The sequence below is a fragment of the Odocoileus virginianus genome, chromosome 1 (assembly GCF_023699985.2).
Source record: "Odocoileus virginianus isolate 20LAN1187 ecotype Illinois chromosome 1, Ovbor_1.2, whole genome shotgun sequence".
Lineage (NCBI taxonomy): Eukaryota > Metazoa > Chordata > Mammalia > Artiodactyla > Cervidae > Odocoileus > Odocoileus virginianus.
In genome coordinates this window covers 87,523,303-87,540,652 of record NC_069674.1, presented here as the reverse complement: position 1 = coordinate 87,540,652, position 17,350 = coordinate 87,523,303, and the positions used below count along the sequence as shown (strand labels likewise).

Here is a 17,350-nt window from a genome sequence, read left to right as displayed (position 1 = left end):
ATATAAGCCCTTCTTCCTACATTTTGGAAGAGATTTGTTTTTCAAGAGAGACTTTCATAAAAGATATAATTTAATAACTATCTCAGGATTAACATTATATATATATGTATATATATATATTAATAAGGAAGATCTTGGTGTGTGTCTGTTGTTTTCAGCAAATCCCATGTGATAGATGTGATCTTTGTCCTCAGGAGGCTTCCACTGTCCTCTAGGAGACCTACCAGTCTCTGAAACAATAAGGACTAGAGTCTGTTGCCTGTTCAAGTGGCTGTCTGGCTCCTTCCAGTCTTTCAACTTCAATTTGAACAATGTGGTTACTCCCTTATCCACCCACAGGTTTCCTGCTCCCAGAATGCCCTCCTCCACCCATTTCTGCATCACATTTTACTCCAGTTCTTCTCACCTCCTCCTTCAAACAGCCGTCTCCAATGCCTAACCTGAGCAATACAGTCCGCATGTGTAGGTTCCAGAATGGGTGGAGCTCAGTGCGAGGGTCGGAGAAAATGAGATTCTGAACAGAGTCTGGAAGGATTGATGAATTTGGGTGGGTGAGCCAGAAAATGAAAAACATTCCAGGGAGAACAACCCTTAAGAAAACAACTCCATAAGATACTATAACACAAATATTTATAAAATAAATATTTTCTATAATTTTCTGTCTGACCATCTTGGAACTAGAAATTTTTAAGACATAGAAGTGGTAGATTATATTTTAAAACACACTAGGTTTGTTCTTGCTCTCAAGTAGTTTATGACATCACATGTTTTCGACTAAACTGAAAATTATAAAGCAGTATCTTTAGAATTGTTGGTAGCAGGAAAGTTAATAATGGACATGAAAAGAAGCAATGGAAGGAAAAATCATATACTTATTAGGATATTGTGTCCTTGAATACAAACTGATGCAAAATTATCCAAAATAGCTAAAATATCAATAGCCAAAACAGCTAGACAATCAAACGAGTAGGAAATTGTTTATGAAATTTATTTTGCAGATGAAATATAACCCATGGAACCTGTTTTTGTCCATACAGTGCCTTTAAAGAATTTTATTCTCTGACTTTTTTTTCCCAGTTGGATTGTTCCGATTTTTTTTCTGCTTTTATTGATGAATGCAATAAAGACTGAAACAGTTAAACCTGAGAGATGCAACTCAGGGATTTACTAATCAGATTAATGTGAATCATTTTAATGCTGGATTGTGATTGTCATTAGGAGTTTCCACAACATTTTTTCCTTTATATCTACTAGGGAAAAAAATACGTGATAATTTAAAATAATTTCTAAATTTTTAAAAATATAAAATCTACCACTATTAGCAGTATACACAAGAATATTTTTCATTCTTAGCTCACTCTGATGTCTGTGCTGGGGCCATGGGTCTCTTTAGCAAGTATCTTTTGGGCAGTTAAATGCCAACTAGAATGAACTGACCTGTTCTAAATTTGGCGTGTGAAGAGTGCCAAAAAATGTTCTGATAGTCATATTTGTAAACTACTTTGAAAATAAAAGGTTTAGATAACTCACTGAATGACCCGTTCTTTTGACAAATACCAAAGAGAGTGCTTTCATTGTTCTTGCCTGATTTTTTAATTGCAGGTGTAGCCTTTGGTATTTTTTGTTTTATTATCTTTAATTGTCTTAATTACAGAAATAATATATTAATAGGAAAACAATAACAAATTTGTGAGAGATGTAGAATTATGTTTCTTCTTATAATCCAACTTATTTTTATGTTAGATGAGGACTTTCAGAAAATAATTGTTAGATGCACTGTTATTTTGAGGACTTCTAAATAAATCTGAAGACAGCCAGTGGGCAGAGAAGGGTAACAGTAATGAATATTAATTCTTAGCACTGTGGAGACTTTATCACAAGCCACAGTGGGGTGTGCCATTTTATAATATTCTACTGTCATACTTTTTCTCATATTCACACAAAAGACTTAAATGGTTTTCAAACCACCCTCTATGGCTTCCTGGATTTGTGACCATTTCTAAGAAAAAAAAAGAACAGGACATACGTTCTTCTCAGCATACAAGGTAATAGAAAGAGGTTATTGTAAACAGGAAGAAGCCCATGCTGCTGGTACAGAGGCTGCTGCTGGCTAGAGGAAAGGATGCCACTTCTCAGCGTGGAGGAGTGTGAAGATGGTGTTTACATTAGGGTCGAGTCTGTGCAGGAAGCAAGTTGAGCACTGGCTCCCATAGTACCAGAAACCAGGGAGCCATAAATTTCCTACTATTTACATGTCCGTAAGAGTTAGGATTTCTGTTAAATCCTCTCGCTAAAGATGAATGTGTTTTTCCTTACTAGAACTCCACAGAGAACTATTTGGCATTTTGGAGTTAACATATGCTAATGTAGTTTATCCAAGTGCTGAACTAGACATTAAAATTAATATTTATGCCTCACTCTCTCTAACTCTAAACCCATAAAATCCATGAGGCAAATAATGAAAAAGCTGCCGTCAAGGATCGTGTAAATTGTTACCCAACAACTTTGGTTGGTTCTTTGGAGGAAGTGCACTGTGAGGAGACAGTTGATGGGTTCTGGCCCTGGCTGTTTTGTGTTTGATTTTTCCTCTTTGATCTCTGCTGTTATCATCAAGGTTCGAATGGAATGCATGGCCTCAGACAAGTGGCATGCCATCTCAGAGTCTTATCAGAGTGTGAGGTGTGGGTCTAGGTTTAGTTCTTCGGGTTTCAAAGTGTTCCAAGCTTCATGGGTAGTCATTACAAGTTAAGAAGTAAAAAACAACAACAGTAGCGCACATCGAATTGTTAAAGCGTTAATAAACACAATTTGCAACTCAAATTCATCATGTGATAGACTTTAACATACTAGAGACCATTCCTTCTTAACTCACACTTCCAGGTAATTCTGTGCAGCACTTGGTCAGAACTCCACCTGCTAGAAGGTGAGCACCATGCATCTTATCTATGCATCTTGTCTGGTTCCCACTGCATCCCTATTGCCCAGTACCAGATAGGGCTTCCCGGGTGCCACTAGTGGTTAAGAACCCGTCTGCCAGTGTTGGAGATGTCAGAGACTCAGGTTTGACCCCTGGGTCTGGAAGATCCTCTGGAGGAGGGCATGGCAACCTGCTCTGGTATTCTTGCCTGAAGAATCCCATGGACAGAGGAGCCTGGCAGGCCCCAGTCTACGGGGTCGCAGAGAGTCGGACAAGACTGAAGTGACTTAGCACAGCACAGAAAAATGTATGTTTAATAAGTGAATGCAAAGGGGTTATTGGCTATATGTTTAGGCTTTTTAAGAAAGTATACATGAGAGTTTGTAATTGTGCTCTGGTCATCTTTCTCCCTTTTAATTTGAGTTTGTATAATTCACTCCTTTAAAATTGTACCTGGGAATGCAGTCTCATATCAGTGTGCTGTGTCCCATAAGTCCCAGGCTAAGATTGGATATTTCTATCCAGTTTATGCTCTCCTCGTTGTGAAATAGGCATGTGTAATTTTTTGTATGTGTGCAACTCTTCAAATAAAGCTTCATCTGCTAGACAGGCTTGGGCAGATTCCCTCCTGGGAGAACTCACAAGTGAGAAGACATTTGGGCTTGTGCCCACCACCACGTTTGAACTTCCTGAGGATCCATTCTCATGTTTTTTAAGCCATTGCTCCAAAGCAACATTCTCCCACTAGTTACCAGTCTAGTGTTTTTGTTTTGTTTTGTTTTGTTTTTCAGATAATTCTTTTTTCTTCTCCTCTTTGATTAAAATGCTAAGAGAGGAACAAATTTCAATCCCCCTTGCCATAATAACTTACCATCTAATCTTCTGTTTGTACTGATAGTCATAAACATTCCCATCACTTTTGTGTTTGATACAGAATTAGCCTAAACCAACTGGTTTGCACTCTGGCATTTGACACCACTCCCTGCAGATTTTTTAAACTTAGTTTTTTTAGGTTCACATCAAAGTTTAGGGTACAGAGATTTCGTATATACCCTCCGCCCGCATACATAGCCTCCTCATTATCATCACTCCTCACCAGAGCTACCAGTGATACATTTGTTTTGTCTAAAACTGACATTATTGTTTGGCAAACAAAAATAAATCACTCAAGGAAATATCTGCCTGATTGCTGCTCTGATATGTGTACAATTTTCAGTTCTTGAGAGCAAGGCCCATCTTTGGCTTCGATTGCCTTTTCTCCTCTCTAGCGTGGGGTTTTCCAACCTGGACGCTGGAAAATTTGGACCAGATAAGCTTCTGCTGTAGGGGGCTCTCCTACAACATTATACATGGTTCAATAGCATCCCTGGCCTCAACCTATTCGATTCCAGTAGCACCCCAATCCTCCCAGCATGACAAACAAAAATGTCCACAGACACTGCCAAATGTCCCTTGGGGAAGAAAATTAACCCTGGAGTGAAGCCACTGCTCTAGCATGGTGCTTGATACACAGCAGTCAGTTCAGTTCGGTTCAGTTGCTCAGTCGTGTCCGACTCTTTGCGACCCCGCGCATCGCAGCACGCCAGGCCTCCGTGTCCATCACCAACTCCCAGAGTTTACTCAGACTCATGTCCATTGAGTCGGTGATGCCATCCAGCCATCTCATCCTCTGTCGTCCCCTTCTCCTCCTGCCCCCAATCCCTCCCAGCATCAGGGTCTTTTCCAATGAGTCAGCTCTTTGCATGAGGTGGCCAAAGTACTGGAGTTTCTGGAGTTCCAATGAACACCCAGGACTGATCTCCTTTAGGATGGACTGGTTGGATCTCCTTGCAGTCCAAGGGACTCTCAAGAGTCTTCAACACCACAGTTCAAAAGCATCAATTCTTTGGCGCTCAGCTTTCTTCACAGTCCAACTCTCACATCCATATGTGACCACTGGAAAAACCATAGCCTTGACAGACCTTTGTTGGCAAAGTAATGTCTCTGCTTTTTAATATACACAGTAAGCTCCCCTCAAATACTTGACAAATTTATAAATAAATATGTTTAAACCACAGCTAGACATTGAAACATTGGATATTTCTCTGTTTCATGCCGCCATTTCCTCTAAATTCTCCGAGTTCGGAGTGTCATAGTAGGTATGCAGCTCTTATCACCATCCTCTTGTCTTGTAGATAAAAATTCTAAGGGTCTCATCTAGCACAAAGGTTTTAGGACATTTTGTTATTAAAACACCCTGAGATGTTATGTTTGCGGGATGGCTTTTCTAAAAGCTGAAGTATATACAGTGTGTGTAGTTGAAGGTGTGTTTGTGTTTTTCAGAGTGTTGAGACATAAGAATGACATCAGCAAGATTAGGCCATCTGGAAAGCTGAGAGGGGCTGGTCAGTTGCTGGGGGAAGGGAAGGGCCCAGGAGAGATTGCATCCGGGGAAAGTGGAAGCTCCCAGAGAAGGAGGTGTGCTTGCCCCAGGGACTTTGTATAGAGTTCATTAAATAGATAGCATGAATGGACAAGCAGAGTGAAACTATTTAGGAGTTATTTATACTTCTTGGGAGTTTTTGAAAATAACTTCATTGAGATGAAATAAGGGACATTATGTAATCATCTTATTTCAATGAAGAGGTTGTACAGTGATACTTAAAATGTAATTTCTGAAATATTTTTATTAGAAGGGAAGCAAAAATCCAGTATTCAAAAACCAGATAAAGTTTAAGACATGAAATAGATTTGGAAATGTTATAATAAAAATTTAATCATGATGCTTTTATGTCTTCTTAAGGAAGATTTAGATGAACATAATTAACTCTTAGTGTATTTTTTTTCACAGCACAATTCCTTAGGCTTTTGATCCCTGTTTCTTATAAAATCATTGCTTAGCACAATTTAAGTTCCAACTGTTAATGTTCCTGGCTGAAAACTATTGTTGTAAAACTTTGAGAAGACAACTATAGTTTATTGTTTTGTACTTTCTAAGATAAATATTTTGTCCTTTGATATTATTAATTATAAAAGTGAAGAGGATATGAATATAACAATAATATTTATATTAAAGAAAGAAATATTTGACTAGAAACATTTTTCTTCTATAGGTAGGCTACTTATTTTAAATTTTTAATGTTATTTCAATTATAATAAATACTGAAACTTACATAGAATTTGATGGGAGATAGAATGAAGCTTGTTGGAGAGGCTGGGTGATTTTGATTCCAGAGAGGAATCATAAGGATATTGACCAAACTAATGTTATGCTGGGTAACAAAGTTGTATCTTATTATTATAGGTATATATTTAGTTTATTGCTTTAGAATGTTCATAATTTAAGGTTTCACAGAGCAATTTAATTTCTTTTCTTCTGAGAGAATGATGCTGCAATATTATCAATCCAAATGATCCCAAGACAATGTTTTATACAGGATTTTATGATGTTTGTTCTTGCCATATTAGCTTTAATGGAAGGGAGAATAGTTTATAATTATGGACATATTTTTAGTTCTTTTTATGGAAATTATTTTCCCTATTTGGAAGATAGAATAAAAGGTAATTCTTGAAACTTGCTCCTAAACACAGAGTATTTCCCTAGAATATTGCAGTGAAGTGGCTCAGTTATATCTTGAGTTTTGTGTGCTGGTGTTATTGCATCTTTACAACACACTTTATTCTTTGGGTATAATTTTGTAGGGCAATAATATTATACCCAAAGAATAAAGTGTTCCTGGGAAATCCGATGGACAGAGGAGCCTGGTGGGCTGCAGTCCATGGGGTCACAAAGAGTCAGGCACAACACACAGCAGGAAAAATAATTTTTAGTATCAGAATCGGAAGTCTTTTTCTTTCCATTGTCTTAAGTAATATTGATTGTACACAGAGAGTTTCCCTTTGGAGTTTGGTACTTGTTCTTTTCTTTCTTGCCATAGACACGTAGTTTTGAAATTTGGGCTAAATGCTCTGCAGTTACTTTATTTGAAAAATGCCAAGTACAGATCCATTCGCAGTGAGGAAGGAGGAGATAACAAAAGTTGCAAATCAAACGTGCAGTTACAGAAGCAGAGATTCAAAAATTGAAGACCAAGCTGCAGAAAATGAGAAAGTGAGGTGGGAACTAGAAAAAACCCAACTTCAACAGAATATAGAAGAGAATAAAGAAAGAATGATGAAGTTGGAGAGCTGCTGGGTTGAGGCTCAAACATTTTGCCACACAGTGAACGAACACCTCAAAGAGACTCAAAGCCAGTATCAGGCCTTGGAAAAGAAGTACAACAAGGCGAAGAAACTGATCAAGGATTTTCAACAAAAAGAACTTGATTTCATCAAAAGACAGGAAGCAGAAAGAAAGAAAATAGAAGATTTGGAAAAAGCTCATCTTGTGGAAGTTCAAGGCTTGCAAGTACGGATTAGAGATTTGGAAGCTGAGGTGTTCAGGCTACTGAAGCAAAATGGGACTCAAGTTAACAACAGCAACAATATCTTTGAGAGAAGGACATCTCTTGGTGAGGTCTCTAAAGGAGATACCTTGGAGAACTTGGATATCAAGCAGACATCTTGTCAAGATGGCCTCAGTCAAGGTTTGTTCAACCTAACCATAAAAACTGTTTTTAATGACTATAAAATTTGGCCTTACATTCTTCTTTGTTTTAGTCAGAGATTTAAAAAGTGAAAAAGCTTTCCTGCTTTGGGAAAGAGGAAAGGGCTTATCAAAATAGTAACCTATCATTTTGCTCTTGTTTTATCAAAAATAAATCTTTGAAGTAAAGAAGCAACAAAATTTCAAGTTTGAAAAGCCAGATACTAATTTTAAACCACATAAACTTGGTAGGCTTAATGAACTGCCTCAAGCTGATGGTTTATCCCATCTAGGGTGAGTTACACTACTTAGGGATTAATGAGGAAGGCTGAAAATGAGTGATTTTTTTAAGTTCCTAGAATGAAGATCTTTTTCATAACATCAGAAAGCTGACTACCCACTTCCATCATTTAGAATTCATTGAGTTAAGAAGTTCTGTATAGTTTTCTGCTTTTACCTTGAGGAGTTGTGTATATGTCTCATTGTCTCATTCTTTCCTGTCAAAGACCAAATCAGACCAAAACTCTGGAAATATTTTCTATTGATAATGGAAATGTTAATAAAGGAAATGGTTTTCATTCATATACCAACCATAAATGAATCATTTATTTTCTTCCCCCAATGCATCTGTACATGGATTGTGTGTATAAGAATGTGAATGCTTTAATATGTGTAGTATATTTATAAATTTTTAAAATGTGTTAAGAATTTATGAAAATAAATACATAGGAAGACATAAAACTTTCAATTTCATCTCTTAAAATTTCTACCTAGTGGACGTTAGAAAAAGTGAAAATAAAAGAATGTCATGCAGTAGCATTATCATGAAGGGACTGACAGCTCACAAGCAGTGGTTTGACCTGCGGTAAAACTGAAATCACTAATGAGCTGGGTAAGTCTCCGATGCTCTTTCACACATATTAAAATGTCTCCAATGAGAAAAAAAATGCTAAGTAAAAAAATTGCTTTTCTTTGAGTATATTTTCATCTTCTTACCAAGTTTTATCAAGTTTGTGTGTTGAGCCATGGGGAATGCTTTAGAACTGGATTGCCGGTCATGATAGCCACTAGGCATGTTGGCTGTTTCAGTTTTAATTAATAAAAATTAAATAAAATTAAACATTTTTTTCCTCATTCACCCTAGCCACACACACTTCAAGGATGCTACATGTGTCTAGTGGCCACCATTTTAGACAGTGCAGATACAGAACATTTTCACCGTCACAGACAGTCGTGTTAGGTACACCTTTCCAGGCAGACTACAGCCTGAAGGCCCATTTTGAGCCACCATTTGTTTTGTAAATGAAGTTTTACTGGAATGCAACCATGACCACCTCTTTGCATTTTGCCTGTGGCTACTTTCGGGCTATGACAGCGAAACTGAAGAGTTAGAACAGAGACCTTGTAGCTCACAGAGCCTGAAATCTTTCCTTTCTGTCCCTTTATAGAAAAAGATTGTGACCCCACTTTAGAGTATCCATATTCATAACGTCGAGGTTGTTTGAATAGCAGTTATTTTATGTGTAGACTATATCAGTGGTATTAAATGCCTTCATAAAGTAGGTTATCATACTTCAAAGATGAGCCAGACCAGGAAAGGCAAGAACAGTGTTATCAGGCCAGATCTCCTAACTACTGGTTCAGAACAGGCTTCCCCTCGGAGGGACAACTGGAAGATATGTCTGTCTCTGATTGATCAGACACTTACCAAATGAAGAGAATTAAAGAAGAGTATAAGGGAAGGCAACACACTAGCTGTCAGCCTACTCAAGGGGGGCAGGGCAAGTGGCAGAATTAGTCTCCATCAGCCAGGAGACTGGGGGCCCTTGTCAGGGCTGCGGGCCCCTTGTCACACTGCAGCCCAGAGTCTGGTTGGAGGTGAGAGATGGAACGTGAAAAGGGCACGAGATCAGTTAGCCATTTAGGCTCAAATAGAAATTGATTTTAAATTGTCATTTCATTAATAGAGTACCTGGTCTCTAATGTGTGATTGAGTGGATCATTTTAGTATTTTTATGACCTTATCTTCTAACATTTCCAATTTTACATACAATTTAAAAAAAAAAATACATACTGTTTTAAACCATGGACCTTTTCCATTTTGGTGGGACATGAGCTTATTTTTCTCTGTGAATGTTTGAGTTACAGTGTTTTGAATGGAAGCCAAATTATCATGATGTTAGTTAGTGGATACGAAGTTATAAATTGTAATGCAATCTAATAACTGTGAGCTTTTGAGGTTGGCCTAAGAGATGACTTGCCCAGGTTTAAGCTAGTGCAGTTTCTTAGTCTGTGCGCCCTTGCTCCTCTTCGGCCAGGATTCAGTGAATGCCTTTTAAAGGCTGACCCTCTCTGGAGCAGATTATAATGTGGCACCAGAGCTAAATTTAGAGAAAAGCCAAGCCTCTGCTCCAAATAGTAACAGCTAAGTGATAGAGACTTTTAGTGAACAGAATATCTTCACTTAGTCTTTCAATGCCACTAGGTGAATCTCTTATTTGTGTGTGTGTGTTTATTTTAATTTTTCATGTTGTGTATGTCAAAAATCTTTGCATACTTTTTTTAAAACATTTATGTGTTCTTACATTATTTTCCACATAGAATATGTTCAGGTTGTATAAAACAAGCCCACATAACTGAACTTTGAAGAAACAAACTTTCGTGTTTAAAACTAAAGAAAGCATTATAAGTGGAGCTAAAGAATTTTTAAAATAGAGTAATTCACTCCTAGGTACATTGTGTTTGCTGGTAATTCTCCACTAGGAGGAAAATAGAAATAAGATATTAAGATAATTAGAGAATCCTATGTATTTATACTGTAGACGCTAATAGAAGGAGCACACACTTTCAAAATATTTTAAAATTCTGAAATAAAAACATCTTTGGCAAAGGGTAATGCCTTAGTTAGACGTTCAGATACTGGAGAAGTTTCAGGTTCTATTTTTGGTTTTGTATCTCAGTACAAGACTCAAACCCTTTAACAGGTATTTTTTTCTTTGCTAACACAAGAAAATATTTTGTGTGATACTTGTTGTGTTTGGGGAGGTGTGGAAACGTTAAGGAAACCGCATGCACACTTAGGTATATTCATTACTTGTGCCCCAGTGGAAATGTTTTCTGATAGAGAGTGGATCTGTTGAAAATGCCAACAGGGAAAGTCCTGAATGAAAGAATTTTTCTGTAAATATACATAATGCATTAGAAACTCTATTTCCAGTGCCTCTCAAGTGAAATAAGATTTCATTGATTAAGGTTATTGCACTTGTAACTATTTCGCTATGCAGCTGCTGCCCCATGCGCGAACATCTATCAATCCCTTCTCTATTCTTGGTCTAGGTGAGCTGCACTGTTGTTTCACCTGCCTCATTGTACTGTAAATGTTTGTATTTTATCTCTGCTGGACTCTGTGCTCTTTCAGGGCTTCGAATCTAGCTTAGTCACCTTTATATCTAAAAGCAGAATGTAGTAAGTTCACTTCATAAGACTGATAAAAATTCTCTCTTTAACCATGAAAGAAATTACTTCTGGGCTTTGTTACTTGATTTTTAATGAATTTCACTTGTGAAATGGTGATTCAAGTTTTCCATGATAAGTAGATTGCTTTCTATGTGAAAACAGAAAATGTTTCTCTTCTTTCATGGGGTGGGTGGGAAGAAAGTTTTGGTACATAAATTGAATAGTAATTTTTCCACATTCTTGAGAATTTTTTTAATTGCAATTTTAAAAAACTTTGAAAGAGAAATAATTTGCTTGACATTATCTTGAATTGTTTGGTCTTCATAACTTAGGCAATCTAGATACATTTTCAGATTGTGATATTTATGTCAGCAAGGTTATTCTTAGTTTGTAAAAAATCTTTTTAGAGCAGGTTTTTCATTTTTTTTTAAAGATAATTTATGATATTTTAAATTGTTAAATCCAGTAGAAGAATTAAAAAGCCCAAACATGTATCCTCTGAAGTAAACAAACACATGAAAAACTGTTTCTTGTCTAGTTCTTAAATGTTCCTTGCCTAGAAAAGCAAATATTACATGAACCCCCTTTTAGCCAAAAATTTATGCTTTGCACTCTTTTATTCAATTTGCTTTTTTCCTTTCGCAATTTACCTAGAACATCTTTCCATCTCAGTATGACAGCTTATTGACAATTATTTATTCAATACTTGCTCTCAGTGTTGTTTTAGGTGCTAAAGATACAATTTTGAGTAAAACCTGTGAAGTCCCAGCCCACAGGGAGCTTACACTGTCATCAGGGGAATAGACCATGGCAAACAAATACTAAAAAATGCCAGGGGCTGTTGTGAGCAATGAAGAGAAATAAAGCTAGAGAAAGACACGGAGCCTTCTTAGTCAGGATGGTCTGGGAATTTCTCTGAGAGGGAGGTGTTTGTGTGCAGAGAGTAAAGCCACATGAATGCCTTGGGAAAGAGTCTTCCCAGAAGAAAAGTGACCTTCCCTGGCCCAGTGGGAAAAGCAGAGGGCAGGGTGACTAGAGGAGTGAGTAATGGGAAAAGATAGGTGTAGGGAACTTAATCAGAGAGGTAGCCAGGGCCATATGGTACATTTGGATCTAATTTATTTTGTAACACTTCATAGTTCCATTCAATGGCTTACTATAACTTATTGAACCAGATCAAGGTTTATGGGTATTTGACTTTTTCATTTATTTATGCATCCAACAAATGTTGCAACTAAATCCTTTTATATACACATGCATATATTTACATACTTATGTGGGTATAACTAGAATAAATTCCTTGTAAAGGTATTGCTGGACCATAGGTTTTGTACATGTAAATATTTATATTCACCAAATGCTTTCCAAAAGTATTGCATGGAGTTTATCCCTTATGCCAAAGTTTATGTCTGTGGTTATTTTCCTTGTGTCTTTTGTCAACACTAGATATTATTAAACTTCAAAAGTTTTGCTAGTTCAGTAGTTACAATTATCTCATTTTGAGAAGTATATTTAGATGAGTAAAGTCAAACATATACTTACTGGCAATATATTATATGGACTGTTTATTTGAAGCACATAATCTTTATTTTTTTGTTTTCAGAAATTTTATGAATAAGCATCAGAAGCCAGTGCTAACAGGCCAGCGGTTCAAAACTCGGAAAAGGGGTAAGTTGTGTTGTGTTTGTGTGTGTGTGGCAGCGGCGAGGAAGGCAGGGAGGTGGGGATTGTTGTTTAAAGTTCTAATTGTTTCAAGAGAACAGCATCGAAACATGTATATTATCTAGGGTGAAACAGATCACCAGCCCAGGCTGGATGCATGAGACAAGTGCTCGGGCCTGGTGCACTGAGAAGACCCAGAGGGATCGGGTGGAGAGGGAGGTGGGAGGGGGGATCAGGATGGGGAACACATGTAAATCCATGGTTAATTCATTTCAATGTATGGCAAAAACCACTACAATATTGTAAATTAATTAGCCTCCAACTAATAAAAATAAATGAAAAAAAAAATAAAGTTCTAATCAATATATAAGTTTGGAGAATGTCAAATTTAACAATATAAAACCAGTTATTTTACTAGCAAAAACCAGTTTCTTCAGGAATAGCCCAAAGAAATTGCAATTGTGGATATCTGAACTATGGGGCAAATCAGAACAAGGATGAGGAACTTGTAGAGAAAAGAGGGAAGCTGAGAGGGGCTGTAATAACCCAAGAGTCACATTAGGAAGCTGGAAGTCCAAAGTATGGAGGCTTCTCATAGGTTGCACTGGTACAGTCTCGGATTGGCTGGGCTGTGGTTAGGTGGAGAAAAGTTTTCTTCTTCCTTCTGGATAGTAAAGTAGGCAACAGCTTTCTGTTGGAGACTAGAGATGAAGGCATTCTCTTCCTGTTTGGAATAATTGATGGTGCATGAGAGGGTGTAAGAGCTCCCCCTACAGGCATGTCTGGACTCCAGTTGTAGCTGAAGTGAAGTGAAGTGAAAGTCACTCAGTTATGTCCGACTCCTTGCAACCCCGTGGACCAGTCCATGGAATTCTCCAGGCCAGAATACTAGAGTAGCTAGCCGTTCGCTTCTCCAGGGGATCTTTACCAGCTGAGCTACCAGTGAAGCCTAGTTCTAGGTGAGGTTTCTTAACTCCATAGAGAAGAATTATCTTTGTTTCCACCTAACCTCACTAATTCCTGTCTTTTGGGCTCTGACTGTAAAATCTAAAGTTCTGCATTCAAGCTTCAGAACTGCCAGTTATTTAGGTGTTTGATTTTGAACGAGTCATTTGACTTGTCTGAGAGCTTTGTGTCTTTACCTACAAAATGAGGGTAATTATGTCTGTTCAGGTTGCCTTAGTCTCATGTGAGTCTGTGAAGGCAATTGATAAGCTTTACTATTTTTGACACTTCCACTTGGTTTTTGCTTTCTTTATGTTTTTAAGAAAATGTTCATATGCGAAGATAGTAAAACTAAGGGAAGAGTAAATTAGGGAGAGATATCAAAGAGCTGTAACTGTTTCAGAATTTTAGAAAGTCGAATGAAATTTACCTAAATATCTTTAAAACTTGAAAGTTCATGATATTTTCAAGTGTCTTTTATTGTGGGAAAAGTAGTGATAAAGCCAGTTTGACGGTGGCTTTTAAAACATCTGTATGTGAGTGACTCCTTTCATGTTCATCTTACCATTTCTCTATGTAAAGAATTTTTAAGTATTCTAAATATGTAACCAGTTTTGCATAATTATCCAGAAATCCTCTTGGATTTAAGAATAGTTGAGCTAAAACTTGATGGGGAAACTTTTTAGGATATGAAACATGGTATGACTAACACTGAGGAGAGTGACTGAAAAATATTGAAGGAATTATCATGTGTAAAGAGAAAGGATGATGGAATATCTTTGTGAAGGCCTCATTGCTGATTATGAAACAGAAGCCATTTAATGGTCCTCGAGCACTCAATTGTTGAATTGTTAACCTGTGTCGGACGCCTTTGGCATTCCCCACCAGTGTCTGTAGCTGAAGTTCTCTTGTAGTGCTGTCTGTGTAAGAAGCGACCAAGTGTGGTCATGTAGAAAGAAAAGATTTCTCAATACAGTGGGTCAATTGAATAAGAAGAGATTATAAGAATCACTCAGTAGCAATAAGGCTAAATTTAACTATAAATGCTGCCTGCCAAAAAAAACTTCACATTCTCTCTAAAAAAATGAAAAAAGTTTTAAAAGCCAAAAAACTAGTTATTTTGTACAGTATTTCTGTCTTATATGCTTTTATTTTTATGTTTTTATTTTTTGCATCCTTGACTCATTCCCATAAGCGAAGTACAAGTATAGCCTGAACCACCCCCTGTATTTAGTCCTTTTAGAAACTGTGTCCCCGCTTACACAATGAGGATTGAAATCTGGAAGCAGATAGCCCATGCAAGGTGCCGAAACCAGCATGCATTCTTTGTCTCATTGTGTAAAGCAGTCTTGGGAAAAAAAAAAATAAATGACGTCGATGATTTCTAAAGGGCTTAATCAGAAACCTAGTCACAGTTAAGGTATTGTTGCTCCTGGTAATGTGATAATATTTAACGTATGCCCCACTGTGAGGTGAAGAGAGGTTTGCCACCACCTGCCCACTGAGGGAACGTGTTAATCTCAGACCTGGATCTTCAGCTCAAGCAGCTTTCTTAACGTGACGCTGATTCACGGTAGCTGAGCTCCAACGCCAGGAGAAGGCCTTAGGATGGATTGCACAAGAGCAAACATGAATCAACAAGTATACTGGCCCTTACACTCACTTCTGAAACAGAAAGGTTGCCTCTCATACTGAACTGGTTTGCCTCTGATTCATTTGGTGGGCAAGATCGTGCCTGCATCTCATTGCTTCAGGAGTACGCACAGAGAGCCACCCAGAAATATGTTATCTATAATTTGCCAGTTGATCTGGATTTATATAACTCAGGTCTGTCGGGGATTTAAAGCTGCATTTGAGCAATTTTGTGCAAACTGCTGACTGGGGGGGGCGGGGAGAAATGGAGTCAGCCTCATTTTCTGCTTTTCATAACAGCGAACTGCCTCCTGACAATTCATTGTGCTTTGGTTTTTCTTTTGCTATTATGATGGGGCTGACTTCAGATAAATGGATGGCAATTTCATAGAGCGGAGAAAAGAGATCTGCAGAGGATATTTCAAGGTCATTTTAATAGGCTGTCTTCAGTTTGTAACTGTTCCCTAGCGCAGCTAATGCTCTTCCCTTCCAAGTTAGTCTAAAAATGTTTTGTTCTTTTTTTTTTTTGCTTAACATCAAAATAAAACATTATGGTGTGTGCATGCTAAGTTGCTTCAGTCATGTCTGACTCTTTGTGACTCCATGGTCTGTAGCCTGCCAGGCTCCTCTGTCCTTGGGATTCTCCAGGCAAGAACACTGGAGTGGGTTGCCATGCCCTCCTCCAGGGGATCTTCCCAAACCCAGGGATCAAACCCAGGTCTCATGTCCCCTGCATTGGCAGGTGGGTTCTTTACAATTAGCACAACCTGGGAAACCCAAACATCATAGTAGGACATGTCATATAGAACTTATCCTTTATGACATATGCACATCTTACTTATAATATTTTCTCCAAAGAAATTATGTTTTCTGCTGTGACTTCTGGGAATCTGAGAAGGATGAACACTTCTCGCCTGAGCCATTGTTACCCTTAGATGAAATGAGCGAGATGAAATGTTTAATAATTCAAGTGGTCCCCCTCTAGATTTTGTAGAAAAATACAATTAAAATTAGTGAAAATAGGAGTGAGAAAAAATGACCCAACATCAGGCATCCAGAGTGACCACATACTCAGGTTTCTGTCTGAAGCTTTAGATCCAAGTTGGCGGTTTTAAATAACTCTTAGATTTGTAATAAATGGTATTAGGAACTGATGAAGTAAATCTTTAAATATATATTTAAGGTAATATATATTGAAAGTCATTCTGTGTGTATGGTTAGAAAATGCATGATACTTCGCCTTTTACTATACCTCAGTGACCTGCAGAAAAAGATGTAGCTTATGTTATTTGTCACTATGTTGGCATATCTTCCCAGTTACCATAGTTCTTTGAGAAAGCAATAGTATTTAGATAACTTATAGGCATGTCAGAAATAGGCCTGTTTCTCTCTGCGTCATAGAAGGGTGATTATGACTAACTCCTCAGTGTCACACTTGTCATTCTCCAACACGGTATGAACATCACACCCTAAATGTTCCCACCTCAAGGGAGCTTTGACCTGCCAAATGGAAACTCAAGGGAGCAATGTCATATTTTTGTTACAATTTTGCTGATACTTCTGCTCCACTGTCTTCAAATGAAATACATACCATATTTACTGTTGGTGGTTTAAGGTGAAAAAGAACATTTGGATAAAAGTATTGTCTTGTTCCCCAAACTTCCATTAACGTTCTTGCCATTTTCCTGTACAGGAATTTTATATTCCTGCAGATGGACACTTAGCTTAGCACGTGGGAGTTCTGCTCTTCATCCTGCAAGAGGATTATTAATCCTCCCAGGCCGTCATGACTTTAAGATTCCCAAGCTATACGTGAGCATTTTGACCTACTGCATTATTACTCACTGTTGAAATATCTCTGGCTGTAATATACTGCCTTCCTCCTGTACTCTCCCTCTCCCTTAGCAAGTCTTTTGAAAAAGTATAGCTGGAGGGTGAAGGCCTTTTCACAAGCAAAAGTTTTTAAGTTGTCTGTTAGATTCAAAACAAAGCTGTCTGTATTTGTAGCTTGGTCTGGATTGTACCTTATTGACCAAGTTATATTTTCCAGTGCTTCGAATTGGCAATTTTCAAACCATCAAAAAGTGTTCTGCCACCTGAGTCAGCATCCTAGTATGTAGCGGTGCCATTATGTGGGTGGCCTCAGTTGATTTTGGGAGCTGGTCACAAGTTTT

At 37.7% G+C, this 17,350-nt stretch overlaps 1 protein-coding gene across 2 annotated transcripts in view; it reads left to right on the top strand.

The window, feature by feature from the left end:
• Positions 1 to 17,350, top strand: part of BZW2 (basic leucine zipper and W2 domains 2) — a 57,397-nt gene that overhangs the window by 5,918 nt on the left and 34,129 nt on the right. For both annotated transcript variants that reach the window (XM_070470598.1, XM_070470595.1), the window contains exon 2: positions 12,541 to 12,605. In XM_070470598.1, coding sequence (XP_070326699.1) covers positions 12,548 to 12,605 — 58 coding nt within the window. In that variant the 5' untranslated portion in view covers positions 12,541 to 12,547. The remainder of the gene's footprint in view (positions 1 to 12,540; positions 12,606 to 17,350) is intronic.